This window comes from Suricata suricatta, chromosome 7, assembly GCF_006229205.1.
Source record: "Suricata suricatta isolate VVHF042 chromosome 7, meerkat_22Aug2017_6uvM2_HiC, whole genome shotgun sequence".
NCBI lineage: Eukaryota > Metazoa > Chordata > Mammalia > Carnivora > Herpestidae > Suricata > Suricata suricatta.
In genome coordinates, this window is record NC_043706.1 from 43,097,022 (window position 1) to 43,114,023 (window position 17,002).

Here is a 17,002-nt window from a genome sequence, read left to right on the forward strand (position 1 = left end):
GAAAAAAAAAAACACAGTTAGACTTGTATTTTACAAAGATCTTTTAGGATGGGCAGAAGAAGGTAAGACATACCAGCCATTGGGGATAAACAGAAGACAGCTTTGAAACTGGAGGAAAAGTTCGTTCTTCCATTCTGTCTTTACTAGCAAAATTAAGAGTTCTTGAAAAACGCTTCCATTTTTTATCATTACAATACTATATGTTAAAGATCTAATTTTCAGGTTAAAAAGATTGCTCTTTAAAATGATATTCTAATAAAGGCCCACAAACCAAAAATATATATATGTTTAAATCAAAGCATAGTGAAGTGAAGCTTAAACTGGTCAGAGTGAACTTTTTTGTTAAACATTAACCAAATTAGGTGATTCCCTTGCTTCGGATCCTTTCAATGGCTTCCTTTCACATCTAGAATAAAATCAGACTCCTTCAATGGTCTTCGTGGGCTGGTCTCTGCCTGCTTCTCTAGTCGTGCATGAGGCTGGCCTCCCTCCTTCGGGACGCCGGAGCCAGGCTGGCCGCTTTCTGTCTCTGAGGCAGACCAACGGCGTTTCTGACTCACGCTTTTCCTGGGCCGCTCCTCTTGCCTGCAGCGTTCTTCCTCCATGCCTTCACACGGATGCGTCTCACCGTTCAGGTCTCGGTTCTGGTGCCGCTCCCGAGCCTCTCCCCGACGGCCTGTCACCCATTTACTCCCTATCATACGGTCCCATTTTGTTTTTCATTGCACTCACCAGCATCTGAAAGTATCCATTTCTTCTCTGCCTCTTCCCAACTAAGTGCCTCAGGGATAGGATCGTGTGTGGTTTCTTCACGGCCTAGAAAAGTGCCTGCCACCAGTAGGTGTTCATTGTGTATCTGTTGACTGGACATTATTTTTAGTTTTTCTTTTTTCTACCTCATTAGTAAATTAATTAAGCACCGATTGCAAGCTAAACTAAGATTATTATGAAGAATAATACAATGATATATTTAGTATTCCTTTCTTCCTGTCTAAATATCAGTTTCCTTTTCTTAAAATTTAGAAACCGCTATGTTTATTATCTTTCAAATTCATTTATTTGCCCTTACAGTTTATGTTCTGGACTGGTAGCTTCTATTCTGGGAACGCCTGCTGATGTCATCAAAAGCCGAATAATGAATCAACCACGAGATAAACAAGGAAGGTAGATAGAAAGTCTTTGCCACTCATGTGTTCGAATGTCTGTAATAGTACCGTTTTCTTAGACATCTCCCGCATTTATTCTTGATAGAAATGGATATGTGTGTTCGGGTGTTCAACCAGCAAACTGTTTTTATGTAGTACCTGCTCCTTGTCTGATGGAAAAGTACTGTAAATTTGGGGATATAAGCTAATTTAGTGATCATATTATTTAGACACAAGGTATTTATTCTGATTTTATTGTTTTCAAAGAGTTTATGAAACTATACTCTGCTGAGAATTTACAGAGCACTTTCTTCAGAAGCTTATGACTTACAGGTAACATGGAGAATTTGATTTGATATAAAAACAGTATGTTCTGTCTGGAAGAGATCAGATGGAGTGAATTCTAAGTCTAAGACTAAGGGTGAGATGCCTCAGAAGGTCAACCTTAGACACCTCAAGAAAATACCTTTAAATTCAAACGATGTGATTTGTATATATTGAACCATTACTGTGATTCGTTCTAGGCTAGCAGGAAATATTTCAGTAAGTTTCCTTAGACTACTCTTTATTTATCTTTTATTTATACATCTATTTACACACAAGAAGTTTAGTAGAACTGTCTTCTTTTTTTTTAGGGGACTTTTGTATAAATCATCAACTGACTGCTTGATTCAGGCTGTTCAAGGAGAAGGATTCATGAGTCTATATAAAGGCTTTTTACCATCTTGGCTGAGAATGGTAATGTTAGGTTTTTCCTTTGTTTTTGTTTTCTTTTTACTTAAATTGCTTTTAATTTGTAAATATTTTCCCCCTTCTCTTCTGGTTTTTAGCATGGCTCTCCCCCCAAACCACAATTCTTTCTCTTTTTTGTATCTTTTTTTTGTTTTGTTTTTATCTCTCCTCAGAGTCCTATTACCTTTCTTGGTAGATTAAAGCAAAATAATTCAGTTACATCCAGAAATAAATAAGCTGATATTCTGTTGTGACAAAGCCAGAGGAGAGAGTTTTCTGCAATGTAAAAACCTTTAGTAGTCTATTTAGTCAAAGTACTGTAGTTTGGGACAGGTATAAAGATTTTATGCTAGACACCATTCTATGGAAATGTTACTGTTTCACACAAAATTTTGTTACTTTGATGGCAAATGTTGCATTATCCTTTATACTTCTCACCACAAAGATCTTCTTAGTAAGGGAGCATTATGTCATTTTTATTTGGTTTGGATGTTATTTTTTACTGAGGTAAACTAAGATGTAGAGTTAGACTTATTCAAGTAACATAACATATATAATAAATACAAGGTGCTCAAGTATTTTGTAAGTTAGAACATATTTGAAAGAATGAATGAGTCATGGATTTAGAAATCCAATCAATACTTTACACGATGTCATATAATAATATTAATGGGGCACGTACTCCATGCAAAACCCTGTATTCAATGACTAGTTTGAGGGGATGAACAGAAGAGTCTCAGCCCCTGCTCTAGCACTGGAACTGTTGGTTTGATAAGGCCAAACAATGAATATAAAACTAGAAGTGACAAGTGGTAGAGGAAAAATGCATGGTGCTATGGAAATATACAGCAAGTACATATAGCTTAGGCCTGGAGATTAAGAACACCTCCAATGAGAATGAACTTTAGAATCGAGTTTTGAAGAATGAGTAGGACTGAGCCAGGTAAAAAGAGCAGAAAAAACATTCTAGGTAGAGGGAACCATTGGGAGTAGCCAGAGAGCACGATGCATTCAAGGGATTGTGGGAAACCCAGCAGGTTGAAGCATGGAGAGGCGGAGGAGAGAGGTACAAGGGATTGTGGGAAACCCAGCAGGTTGAGGCATGGAGAGGCGGAGGAGAGAGGTACAAGGGATTGTGGGAAACCCAGCAGGTTGAAGCATGGAGAGGCGGAGGAGAGAGGTACAAGGGGAGGCCAGAGAGAGGCAGAGATCAGTTTGGGAAGGGTCATAGGACCCATAAGAGTGAGGGGCACCGGTTTGGTGATATGTTATTTTTAAAGAGATCATTCCAGCTGCCATGTGGATTAGAAAAAGGCCAGGGGCAGTAGTAGATGAGACATAATTATCGTGTGGACTAATGTATCACAATGGGGAAAGAAAAAGATAGATTCAAAAAATAATTTAGGAGATAGCAAGGACCTAAAAGCATGGCTGGATATGGAGGGGAAAATGGTCAAAGAAGACCAGGAAAGCTCCAGATTCCCAACTGCAGCAGCAGATCCTAACATAGGGATCATTTGTAGGGAAGATTTTGTGGCAAAATAGAAAGTGTAGCTCTAGATTTGTTAAGTTTTAGATACTCATAGGACATCTAAGAACAGATGTCTAGATGACTAGCCTCATATATCGATCTGGATCTAACAGAAAATATGGGGATGAAGCTTTAGAGGGGAGCACTGTCTACATATAGATGGGAATGGAAGCTCTGAGAATAAATGACATCACCAAGCAATAGTAGGGATCTACCAACATGGATTTAATAGCCAAAGCCCTTGGCAATATCTGATCCAAAAGTGTACCCAAGTGCAAAATAGTATTTTGATGGTCTTGATTATACCTTGAAATTATCTCAAATCTATACATGTTTCTTAATGGAAAGGAAGATTGTGATTTGGCCTGCATGAACCAGGCACTATCATGAGTGCTGGCAGCACTAAGGAATACGTTTTTTTGCATGAGAGGAGCTTATAATGTGATGGAGAAGATAGACATGTAGATACTTAAAATTACAGAAATAATACAGTCAACATTATTACATCATTTGGTAACAGCACCAACACTGTGCTAGTCATTTTCATGGATTAACTCACTGAACTTTTCCAGCATTCCTTCAGGAGGTTATTGTCATATCTCTCTTATAGAGGAGGAACAAAAGCTTAAAGAGTCTAAATGACTTAGCCAGGCTAGGTAGTTATCAATTAGTGGGATCAGGGAAGCAAACCCAGAAGTTTGCCTCCAGAGGACACGGCCTCACTAAGCAGTTTGTATCACTGCTCTACTAGTGGTATAAACAAAATGTGCTGGGGACACGGGTGGTGAAGCAAACAAGGCTCCTACTGTTTGGGAAGGCCCAGAAGTCTTCCACAGAGGTATACGTGATCTGAGCTGTGAAAGATCAGTAGGCATTTATCAAGAAAATCCTGAGGGAGCAGCATAAGTGTAGGCATCAGATCATGTGTGGGCCCAGTAGCTTTGGACAACTGCAGAAAATTCCGTGTAACTGGAGAATAGGTCCTCAGGGGAGATGTGGTGGGACCGAATTTTCAGAATTCTAGGGAAGGACTTATGGACTGGGTTAAGAAGGACCTCACTGTGGCAAGTGTGGTGGTTTAGGTGAAACCGTGGGGTAAGCAAGCAGCTGTTTAGCCATTGGAGCAGAGTTCTGAGGTTTGTTTGGGGACAGGATTACTTTGGCAGCAATATAGAAGATACATCTAAAGCCAGGACCCATGAAAAGTTTTGTCAGTCGTCTATCCAGGAGATGATTATAAAAATGGAGCAAAGATAGATTCTAGAGACATTTATGGTGAACACCCCAGGACTTAACTGACTCTATGGAAAAGGTGGGGGAGGGAACAAAGTAAATGGCACTTTTGTGTGTTTAGTATGGGAGACTATGAGGATGGTGAGGCCATTGGTTAAAAAATCAAGGTCACGTGGTGTGAAGGCAGAAAGAATATCCAAGTCCAAAGGAATACTCAGACTACTGAAATCAGACCCATTCTCTTTGTGCATGGGACTCAGGAAGTATAAATGAGAAAAAAAAGTACTTCATATAGGACAGGCACTGTGCTAAGTCTTTGAGAACCTAGTAAAACAGGTAGTGCTATCCTCATTTTTCAGATGAGAAAAACATGGCTCAAAGTATGAGAGACTTGCTCAAGTTCATAGAGTTCATAGGTGACAGAGCTGGGAATTAGCAGCAGGTCTATTCAGTTCTAAACTCATGCTCCTAACTAATATAGTATAGCCAGTCTCTCAAGATCCTACAGCTAGCTATACAAGTTGTTGAGGGAAAGAAACAGTATGTGGTGATAGATGTTCCTAAAACAGCTGGCTGACCAGCAGAGATCTACAGGGTGGCACTGCCTTGTTGACCTGCCACAGTGCATGACCCTGAGCTTAGGAACCTGATTTATGAAACTTCCAAGAAAACTGGCCTTGCAAATAAAGATTCACCTAACTGAACTCATTGAAACTGATGATCAGACCACAGCATTGGCTCATTCACATTGAGAAACACTCTTGGCAAGTAATCCAGATGCTGAAGTCCTTTGGACAGTGCACCTCCAAAATGCAAGCTGTACATGAAGGCAGGTTACAATCAGGAGGCTGCTTGCTGAACACAGAAAAATTACTGAAAGAGCTTATTTGACATCTTAATATGTAAGAATGTCAACCCAAGAGCCCTTATGTGCTCAGCCCTACAGTAAAAGGCATGGAGAAGGACTCTTTAGCAGGTATGGCCATAGTCAGGCCAGATCAGATCACATGGGTTCATATACACTTGGATTATTTACAGTGGTATAACTATACTAGTGAAGAAGAAACAAGCAAACATGCACCACCCACATGTGCTCCTGCACTGATGCTCAGTGGACCCCATCTATATATTACCCCTGTTAGTGGTTGTGTGTTCTCCCTGTCCAACTCCTATTCATAACCCAGCTAAACTAAATCCCAGTCCCTTCCACCACGTAAAAGTATAAACCTTACTTTGCTCAATCCCTAGTTAATTTGCATACAGAAGACTGATTACCAGACCAGTTAGGAATGACTACATAGTCCAGTCTTAACTAAGAACTCTCATTACTTGATCTGATTGCAGTTATATCCATGGCTCACTTGATTTTTGTGGTCACAAGAATATGATACCATCATGGCTTCATATTCTTTATTTTGTCTATGTCTTCTCACATTTAACTAATTAAGATGTGTTCTAAATCTACTGGTAAAGTCTCAGTCCCCCATATAACATATTTCTCCATATTTCTAAACACATGATGTAAATATTGCTTTACAAAGTTTGTAACCAAATACATTTTATAGTCTAATTGCTCAAGCTTCTATTTTGACTGTAGTGTAATGGAGTTTCTCTGATCGACATCACACATAACCTATAAACCAGACCGTACAGGAACTGGATCCAAGACACTCTTTCTCTGATCATTTCCTTCCTGTGACTCCTCTGTGATTTCCTTCCATGTTTATATCTTCTATGGTTGAATTACCCCCATCCCTTTATAATTCCTTTTGATAACAGTTTTATTAAGATAGTTATGTCTCTCTGAGCTAGGAGCTCTTTTCTATGGTTAATGTGAATTTTTATATCCACTTTGTGGTAGATCAGGTGTTGAGTTTATGATCTAAATCTCAGGGGATCATCTGTCTTCAGTTTCAAGGTCTTAAATGTCTCCTTGTCCATCTCAACATACAAAGTACATGCAGAAGAGCCCAGTTTAGAATTTGGGCATGGCGAATCCTAGCCTTTTAGCTAGTAAAGGTTCAGTGAAAAGAACCCTAGAATGGAAGCCAGAAGCCGATAGTCCAGCTCCATAATGTGTAAATAGGTATTCGATTGCTAAGCCCTCATCTGTAAAATAGGGGTATCAGTACCTTTCCTTTTTATCATAAATTGTTTAGAGAAATCTATGAAAAATAAGATATGGAAATGCTTTGTCAATTATAAAGTGCTCTATAAAGGTGAGATACCAAAATATTTGTTTTCAGCCTATGTGGATTCAAAGTGACTTCGTCATTCAAAGATGTATATGCATATATGTAGAATATTCATAATCGCTTTGAAATATGCACTAACTTCTTTGGTTAATCTTTCAGACCCCTTGGTCACTGGTGTTCTGGCTTACTTATGAAAAAATCAGAGAGATGAGTGGAGTCAGTCCATTTTAAGCCCTTAAAGATGCAGCCCTTAAAGATACAGTGTTCAGTATCATTGAAATATGGGCATCTACAACACACACCCCTATTATTTCTACCTCTTTAGGAAGACACTGTACTCCACAGAGACTGTGATTTATAGGGGGCAGCACTTTATTTTTTTCTGGAAACCCAAGTTCTCTTTGACTCCTTTTTTTGTTCAAAAGCAATCTGGTTCTGGTTGGATTACACAAGGCCACCCAGTGAGACCCGGCACAGAATTTTCAAGAAGATTCGGATCCTGAGCACTTGCCTTGGGCGAGAAGATTTGACCTTTGAGATGCTCTTCTATGCTGAGGAGCCAACTTAGAGAAGTGCCAAAGGGAGACAGCAGCTCAGACCTAAAGTAGACAATAGGAATGTGGAAGAATACATACATACTTAGTGATTAAGAAATATATTTAAACTGTTGTCCGTATTTCAATTGAAATTTGGGGATTCATTTTTCTGTTGTTAACATGCACATACTGTAAATTAAAGGGAGGTGAATGAAAATTCATAAATAAACATTTTGAATTCCCCTAGTGGTGAAGGAAATTGATGTACCTTTTCTTGCCAAGAGCACAGAAAATGCCAATTTGAGACAATGTTTGGATTTCAAGGAAAGAAGCTCCTTTCTGTCAAATGTCCCATCCTTAGTTAGATCTGTGTTCTTGGTCAGCGCTCCACTGCACAGGCTGAGGCCCCCCGACATCCACAGACCAAGGCTTGATGAAAACAGAGAAGAATGTTTGCTTTGGTACATATGCAATTGCAACCAAAGTTTGCTGCTAGATCCTGAGAATCTCTCTCTCTCTCTACATATATATATAAATGCAAGTTATCTGATTAAAGCGTAAGTGGATAGGTCCTTTTATAAAGCAAATTGTTGTTATCATTATCAGCCTGTGAATTTTAAAAGTGTGGCATTTAAAAAGCAACGCTGAGATGAAAGCCAATTTTGATGGGCATCCTTTCTTATGTCTCCTTCCTTAACACTAAGGGCCTGAAAGAGATAACTAAGAAATCACACTGAAGTCATCTCTAGCATGAATCTTTTAACTCCGTTTTGACAAAACTTCTTGCCTAAATGGTGATAAGTATAAACTGCCTGTGGTATATGGTTATGTCTCAATCATCAGATCAAATCCTTTTTCTGATTTTAGAAAGGTGAGGTGAGAGATTTCTTCAGATTGACCTTATACCACCTGCTCCCCCACCCTCAGACAGGGGGCATTTCTGGATAGATGGATTCAGTTGTGGGGAGGCTATAACTGTCAACACAGGAAAACTCAAGAAGCTTAGATCCAAGAAAGACAGTGGGGTAGAACTTGGGGTGATGTTGAACAACAAAAAAAAGTTTACAAGTGCTCTGTGGTTGCACTAATGTATAATCACTGCCATTTAAAGGAGGACATATACTTTAAATGTATATTTCAATGTGATGTACTACTATGCAGTGGCTTATTGTTTTCTATGAAATTTTCAGATTGTGGAGTTTAATCAAAATCTGTTGGTGGTCTACTTTTCCATTGCATCTGTCAACCTGTGTGAATTGAGTTGTTAACTATATTTAAAATAATATTGTGTACTTAAATTCCCAAGTGTTGTGCATTGGGACCACTTTGGGGAACTCTTGGGTTTTCTTGTTTTATAACTTTTAAAATTAAGTAAAGACTGGATCAAAATATGCAAACTGGACCATGAAAAACTTATTTAGCTTTATGCTTTGAGGGGCTTGGGGTAAAAACCCTGCTTAAGTACTGAGTATTGTTTCTTGATCTCTGAACTCAACATAAATAATTGGAATTTTTAAACCTGAAGTGACTCCTTGGGATCATCTGGTTTAACCTTCTCATTTTACATGTTATGAAACAGAGGCCCACAGAAGTAGAGATATTCATGCTCATAGGTTACTTAATAGCAGAGCCTGGATAAAAACACAGATCTCCAAATTTTTATTATAATTGGCAGTTATTATATACTAATTAGGTACACAGCAAATGCCTTATGTTATCTTCGCAACAACCCAGTCCAGTGCCCTTGAATCTTCCAAAGGTAGATTTTTTTATGGCTTTTTTTTTTTGTCTTGTACATTTTAAATAAATTTGAATGGTCTTTAGCACAAATTATAGAATGGCGGCACCATGCCTTATCTTGAACATTAAGACCCTCCACAATCTGACCACATCCTTTATATCCAACACATATGTCTCTTCCCATTCCATACTTTTCTAGTGAAGTCATTTTTATTAATGGATCTTGGAATTTTGCTTATTTTTACCAACTTGAAATCATCTTGATCCTCTTCAGAATACGCCACAGTAAATAAAAAGGAATGAAAATTTCAGTAAAGACTTAACCATTTCAATCTCACTTTCTTACAGGATTACTGTATGTAGTGTCTATCCTCAGTATTGATAACAACTACCATTTAAGTTTATTTGGCTTATAGCTTCCACATTTTTCTTTTCCCAAATGATTTTTTCTAATTGAAAGATACATAGTGACTTTTAGTTATGTACAATTCTTTTTTCTTTATACATATAAGTGAATTCGCATATATATCTAAATAGAGATAACATTTCTTAAATTTGCCTTCAGATAAATGTCTTTCTCAAGTGCTCCAAACCTATTTGATTATAAGCCACGTGGTGGGCCCATGTCTTATTTTTATATACATCTTTACACTCATTAGTAGCATTTCTTTGCTGTTAGGTACTCAGCAAAAATTGATTACAGCTACAGATAACATGAATCAATTTTGTCTTCATTATTTTAAAAATGTCTATCATAAGACTAGTCTGAAATTTCTTTCACTTTGCTAAGAAAAAAAGGGAAATTCAGGGGGGTTTTAAATGTAAAAAAATGCTGTTCTGCCAGCTTCAATTTTTTTAAGCACAACCATTTGTTTGCAGTTGAAATAGTTATACATGTTCTCCTCTGTTTGATTCCCTCAAAACCTCCACTAGAAAAAAATGTTTAATACATAATGATTAAAAAATTACTGGGGGTGGGGGTTTGGGGGTGGGGAGAGAGGTATTCAATTACCTTCTCCCCAGTTAAACCAGTTCTTCAAAAATGATTACCAAATATATATATATATGGGGGCGCCTGGGTGGCTCAGTCGGTTAAGCCTCCGGCTTCGGCTCAGGTCAGATCTCACGTTCGTGGGTTCGAGCCTCGCATCGGGCTCTGTGCTGACAGCCAGCTCAGAGCCCGGAGCCTGCTTACGGTTCTGTGTCTCCCTCTCTCTCTGACCCTCCCCCTCTCATGCTCTGTCTCTCTCTGTATCAAAAATAAATAAAACATTTAAAAAATGTTGAAAAAAAAGAAAAAATATATATGTATATATATATATATAAAACCAAATATATATATATATTTATACACACACACATATATAATTATTATTATTAAATACCAGGTAATGTGGAGCAATGATTGAGCATGAATTCTAAAGACCTTTATCCAATTCAAGTTCTACTTATGACACAGTGGTATAACTATGATCAAGTCCTTTCACTTCTCCTGATTTCCTTTCTTTATAAGATGAAATTATGGGACTCTAGAACCTTCTAGAATCTTAACTTGCATATACTTGAAGGAGGCCATTTTACTGATGATGTGGAAAAAAATGGATTAAAATTTGTGTTGGGATTTGCTTTTTCTTGAATTTGATTAACTTATCTTATTTCAAGCTTGGTTAAGGTTTACTCAGGCCTTAAAGTATAATACAAATTTTTATAGAGATGGCCCATGTCATGGGGAAATCCTCCCTGACAGAGCAGTAGCATCTTCTTCCTTCAGGCAACTCTGACCTGTTACCCTACATTCTTATCTTCAGCTGCTCCTCATACACACATAATAAAGGCAAAAATCTTTAATACCACATCTAAACCCCTCTCAGTCTGACTCCGAGCCATTCTCCTGACCTTTGCATTTCACTGCACACCTGCACTCTACTTCTTGCAAAGGCATTCCTCCACTTCGTCTGGAGCTGTTCTTCACTTGGTTGCTTCTCATGCCACGTTCCTACTGTGCGCTTCACCTAGCTCTCCTCCTGTCACCACCGCCCCTTCATCCTCATGTTGGGGTTAGAGCCGACTTTAATATCTAGAATGATCCAAGCTCTTCCACGTTTGCAACACCTCTGTGCGCCCATTGCCTCCGCTCCTACGGATCTATGACTGTATATGGATTTCTGCCCGCTTCCCCTGTACAGAATGAATGAACTGCTTGCAAGCAAGAACCCTGTAAGACATCTCTGTTTCTCTTAAAACTCCAAACAGAAGCCACTCAGAAGGTATTTGTTGCGTCCAGAGAATTTTTGGGGGGTGCAGAGAGAAAAACATCTATGCACACACAGAAGTCTTTAAAAATGATTAACAAATATATATGATTACTTAATGCCAGGTAATGTGGAGGAATGATTGAGCGTGAATTCTAAAGACCTCCTATTCCTAAAAATCTCCGATGTTGTTTTCCTCCTAGCTTCAGAATTGTGTTGGGTCAGTAACACTTGATTTCATGAGACTTTTTACCATACTAAATGTTTAACTGCATTTTCAAAACATCGTGTATGTTTAAACATATGTAATTACTACAATGTTTAAGATGTATTTGTCAGTTTAAAAGCTATTCCACAACAATCTAGGGTTTAATAGTTAAACACAAAATATTTGGTGAGTTGATTAATAGTTCATAATGTGACAACTTTGTATTCTTCATGGAAATTACATCACTACTTTGGCCTCCACTGGTGCCACACGAATGCACACTGACTCGCTCAAGTGTTTTATGATTTCTGAATTTTGAGGAGTACATGATTATTTTTCTCTCCCCACACGTCGCCCCCAGCAGGCTGCTGTGTTTGTCAACAGCAGCAGGAGCCACTTTAAAGGTTTGATAAAAGCAGATGAAGAGGCTTAAAGATGTCTGTTTGCTGAAAATATCTGGTAACAAAAAGGAATATATGTGAGTAAATATAGTGCATTAGTCTGATTTTGAAATAAATGTTTTAAATGTGCCTGATTGGTCATGGAAGATCTTGTGTCCCAGTGCGGCTTTGCCCTGATGGTATTTTTAAGTGATAATAATACATTTAGGGATGATTTTCACAATTGAACTAAAAACTGGCTTCATTTAGATGTCAGATTTGAAATTTCAAAAGTTTTTTTAATGTTTATTTTTGAGAGAGACAGAGCATGAGCAGGGGGAGAGGCAGAGGCAGAGAGGAAGACACAGAATCTTTTTTTTTTTTAATTTTTTAAATTTATTTTTGAGAGGCAGAGAGAGACAGCATGAGCAGGGGAGGGTCAGAGAGAGAGGGAGATACAGAATCCAAAGACAGGCTCCAGGCTCTGAACTAGCTGTCAGCACAGAGCCCGACACGGGGCTCGAACCCATAAACTGCGAGATCATGACCTGAGCCGAAGCTGGACACTTAACCGACTGAGCCACCCAGGAGCACCTCAGATTTGAAATATTAGCAAAAAGGATGCTCATACCTTGTCACTATGAATTAACTTACAAAAAATCCAGCTCTGCTATTGATCCTATTCTCCCGTTAATTCAGTTGTGCTGTGACCGAGAAGGATAACTAATAATTATAGTGATGGACTTGCTCACTGGCTGAGGATGGAAGAGGAAAATAACACTGGATTCCTTAAAACACTGGAGAATCAGTTTTTTAATACCATATTCTACTTTGATTTCTAAATACTACTCTCTCCTGGTGCTTACTATTTTTCAGTCTCTACTGGCTATTTCATTGCTGCACAGTACTTACATTTTGGTTCTTCAAGGTTCTGTTCTTGGCCCTCTTGCCAACTTTCACACTCTCTCTCTCTAGGGAGAGTCATGCAGTTCTGTGACTTCAGCTACTAAGGCTGGGAATTCCTGAACGCTTATCATTACTCAATAAATGGTGGATGTTACCATTATCTGTCTTCCTGGTTCTTACTCGGTTCTCAAGTTTTAGTCATGTATTTTCAGTTGCCAACTATATACCTCCTCCAGGAGGGCCACAGTCCTTGTGAGCTGAAATGTCCCAAAATTACATCAGTACTTTTGGTACAAGTCCCTCCTCCCTGCCCTTTAAAATCTGGTCCTGCTCCAGAATTCTCTGTTGCACTCCAAACTCACTAACACAGCCAAGAAACCTCAGAACAGCCTTGACTTCTTTTTTTTCTTTATTTATTGTCCCAAATGCTTAAACCCATTTATAAAAAAGATGACTACAGACCAACGTCTTTTATGAACAAAGATGCAAAATTCATGAATACCACTTCGTACTCATTTGGATGGCTATTAAAAACAACAACAGAAAATAACAAGTGTTGGTGAGGATATGGAGAAACTGGAACTGGGCATGGCTGGTGAGAATGTAAAACTATACAGAACAGTACAGAGGTTCCTCAAAAAATTAAACTTGGCATTATCATATTGTAAGAGTTGCCATGGGAAAGCAACTGAGCGGCCACTTGGATGTGGAAAGCTGCGAACACTGACAACCCCCACTTGCAAACCTGGGATGACCCGAGCCATTTGAAAAGCACCAGTGGCCATTTTATTGCAGGCCAGATAACAGACCCAGGCTCCACCAGGACTGACGACCCCCACTCTCAATCTGGACTGTCTCAAACTGGAGTGCCTCACCATGGGATTCCAGCATCCCCCTCCCCACCGAAGCGAACAGCCAATTGAATCCTGCCACCATCCAAAGATGACCCTACGTGGCTATCAGCCCACCTGAGCTCAAACCCAGAACTTCTGCACCCATAAAAGACGCGACTCCCCTGACTCCCTGCTCCAGAGTCACGGAACCTCGCCCGGGAATTGCAGATCCCAATAAAGGCCTTCTTGGCTCCATAACGTGGTCTCTTTGTCCTCCCATCTCTGCCTCCATCTATTAAACCTTACACATATGACCCAGCAATCCAGGTCTAGGGACCTACCCAAGAGAATTGAAATGAGAGACTTGAACAGATAGATACTTGTAAACCAATGTCCACAGCAGCATTTTTCATATAGCCAAAAGGTGGAAACCCAAATGTCCACTGACAGATGATGTATGAATGGATAAACAAATGTGGCGCGTGTGCGCGCGCGCGCGCGTGTGTGTGTGTGTACACACACAAATGTAATATTATTCCACTTAAAAAGCAAGGGAACTCTGAGACATGCTACAACATGGATGAATCTTGAAAACGTTGTGCTGAGTGAAGTAAGCCAGACACAAATGGACACATTGTATGATCCTACTTATATGTGATACCTGAGTAACCAATTCATAGAAAGTAGAATATTGGTTACTATGGGCTGGAATAGGAGAGAATGAGAAGTCTGTGTTTAATGGGTATGCAGTTTGGGATGAGGGAACGTTCTGGAGATGGATGGTGGTGGCAGGAGCTTAATCCTCACAGCGCAGTGGTCTGATTTTTAAAGCTCACTGTCCAGAAGCAGAGCAATGCAGGGCAAATAAAGCTACCTCCCCAGACACAGAAGCGGGGGGGGGGACATTGGGAACATCTGGGAGGATGAGAGGAACAGTCTCTCAGTCCAAAACAGCCACATGATTCGCCCTGACATCCAGGAGTAAAGGCCCTGAGCCCTGGAAGGAGGTTAGGAGACAAGTTCAATGGAAAACAGAAGTCATTTCCTATGTCTACGACCCTGTGGTCTCTGTAAGAGTTTGGTTATACTGCTTGAGCTGAAATAGAGTTGAAATCTCCATTATTCCATGAGATGATCAGACAATTCCCTTCCTTTCACAATAAAGGACACAGTGCCAGATAATCTGTTTATTCTCTTGTTCCACATTTATTGCATGCTAAACGCCCAGTACTGTGCTAGGCACTGAGAATATAAAAATATGAGAGGAGTTCTTGCCTTCAAAAAGTTCATACTCCGGTAAAAAGGAGAGATAGTAAAAATAAAGGGGGTGGGGGCTCATTCTGCTTGGGTGAATAGTAGAGTCATGAAGAAGAGACATTTGAGCTAGATCTTGCTGGATTTTTAAAAAATTTTTTAGTTTTTCTTAACTTTTATTTGAGAGAGAGAGAGAGAGGGCACGCACATGCGTGCGCACGCACAGGGGAGGGGCAGAGAGAGAGGGAGACACAGAATCTGAAGCAGGCTCCAGCTCTGAGCCTGATGTGGGGCTTGAACCCACAAACCGTGATATCGTGACCTGAGGCGAAGTTGGACGCTTAACCGATGGCCACCCAGGAGCCCCTAGACCTTGCTAGATATTTTTAAATCAAATGTTTATTTTTCTTCCATCATGAATATAAAACATTAAAGAAAAATTGGAAAATGAAACTGAATTGTCAAGGATGACTTTATCAGGTAAAAATCTAACTTAAAGAAATCAAATGATTCTTGTTTTTATTCATTCAGCATTTACTGCCTCAGCCGCGTGTTTGGTTCCAGGATCGCAACCAACAATTACTGCCACAGGGAGTGATTAAGTTGGTGGGATGCCAAAGTGCTCAAAGGCAATCGCAGCACAGTGTGAAAGCCATTAGAAAGTATGGGGTGGGGGGAGTGGCTGGGGGGGGGGGGGATGCTGAGCCCTGTCCCTAGAGCGCGAGCCTCTAGACCTTAGGGTCATGGGTTGAAGCCCCACCTAGACCTTACTTTAAAAAAATAATAAATATTTTTTTAAAAACTTTAAAAAAGAAAAAAGTAAGTGCAGGAGGTTTCCGCCGAACGAGGTTACCTCTAAGCTGGATAGATTGAAACTGCTGAGATTTATACTGTTAGACCAAGATTATATTAAGAACAATGTATTTGATATTTCTTTTTCTTTTTTCTTTTAAAAAAATTTTAACATTTATTTTTTGAAAGAGAGAAAGAGAGAGAGAGAGCAGGGGAGGGGCAGAGAGAGAGAGAGGAAGCCACAGAATCCGAAGCAGGCTCCAGGCCCTAAGCTGTGAGCACAGAGCTGGGAGGCATGAGAGAAGCAGGGCCTCTAACCCACCAACCGTGAGATCGTGCCCTGAGCCGAAGTCCCACACTTAGCCGACTGAGCCACCCAGGTACTCTTTGATGAAACTTCAAAATGTGAAGGGGTGACATGAGAAACTCCCACCAACGTGGCTGACTTTGCGAACGAACAAAAATCTACTCTAGGCATATGTCTGGGAGCTACTCCCAGTCCCCCTCCAGCACTTTCCCCTTCCACTCCTCCTCCTTGCAGTCTTCCCGGGGTCTCCTTTCCATGGGGGAAACAGAGCAAGAGTCCAGCCAAGAGGCGCCCTGCGGTAGTAGATACAGCAAGATACCAAGTCACGTTTCTTCCTTTCCTCTAGACCTACTGTTAAGTCTGGTTCTGCGCTAGGACTGTGAGTAAAAGAGGAATGCATGCCTGCAAAATTGGGAAGCCGGAGTTAGGCCAAAAAAAAAAAGGCAGAGCAAGTCAGACCAGTAATTGTGGGGAAGGTTTAACAGTCTCCATTTACATTCAGACTTTATTAGAACCCTCCTAATGACCATATCAATTCAAGCGACTAAATAGGGTCCTGAAGAGGGTAAGCAACTTGCTCAAGGTCACAACACTGAATGCCCGCGGGGCGCAGGCGCATCCCGGCCTCCTCCGCCTGGGCCCAGGAGCGGTCGGGCCCTAACGCCCGGGCACAGGCCCCGGCGCCTCCAGGTCTCCTTCCCGTTCCTCCAGGGCCCAGCTCGGCGCGGGCTCACGGGCTCTATCAGCACCCTGCGGACCGCCGGAAAGCGAGCCACCCTGCGCCGTGGGCCCCTGCCCGCCCTCCGCCAGGCCTTCCCACTGCGCCCTCCCTCGCGGAAGGCGCGCCTTCTAAACGTAGGTTGGGTCGCGACCCCGCCGCCGCGTGGCCCCGGGAACGGCCCTCCCAGCCGCTTGGACCGACCCGCAGGCCTCGCCTCCGCCCGCCCGGGGCCCAGCT

At 40.7% G+C, this 17,002-nt stretch overlaps 2 protein-coding genes across 3 annotated transcripts in view; both read left to right on the forward strand.

The window, feature by feature from the left end:
- The window catches only part of SLC25A27 (solute carrier family 25 member 27), a 28,175-nt gene extending 19,285 nt beyond the window's left edge, over nt 1-8,890 (forward strand). Inside the window, exons 7-9 of one of the 2 annotated variants that reach the window (XM_029945358.1) lie at nt 1,072-1,164; nt 1,781-1,883; nt 7,262-8,890. In XM_029945358.1, coding sequence (XP_029801218.1) covers nt 1,072-1,164; nt 1,781-1,883; nt 7,262-7,339 — 274 coding nt within the window. In that variant the 3' untranslated portion in view covers nt 7,340-8,890. Of the gene's footprint in view, nt 1-1,071; nt 1,165-1,780; nt 1,884-6,995 lie in introns of both variants that reach the window. The other variant, XM_029945359.1, reaches the window with a different exon arrangement.
- Nucleotides 8,891-16,640: 7,750 nt separating this feature from the next.
- Nucleotides 16,641-17,002, forward strand: part of TDRD6 (tudor domain containing 6) — a 16,270-nt gene continuing 15,908 nt past the window's right edge. Inside the window, exon 1 of the mRNA XM_029943174.1 lies at nt 16,641-16,899. Coding sequence (XP_029799034.1) covers nt 16,641-16,899 — 259 coding nt within the window. The remainder of the gene's footprint in view (nt 16,900-17,002) is intronic.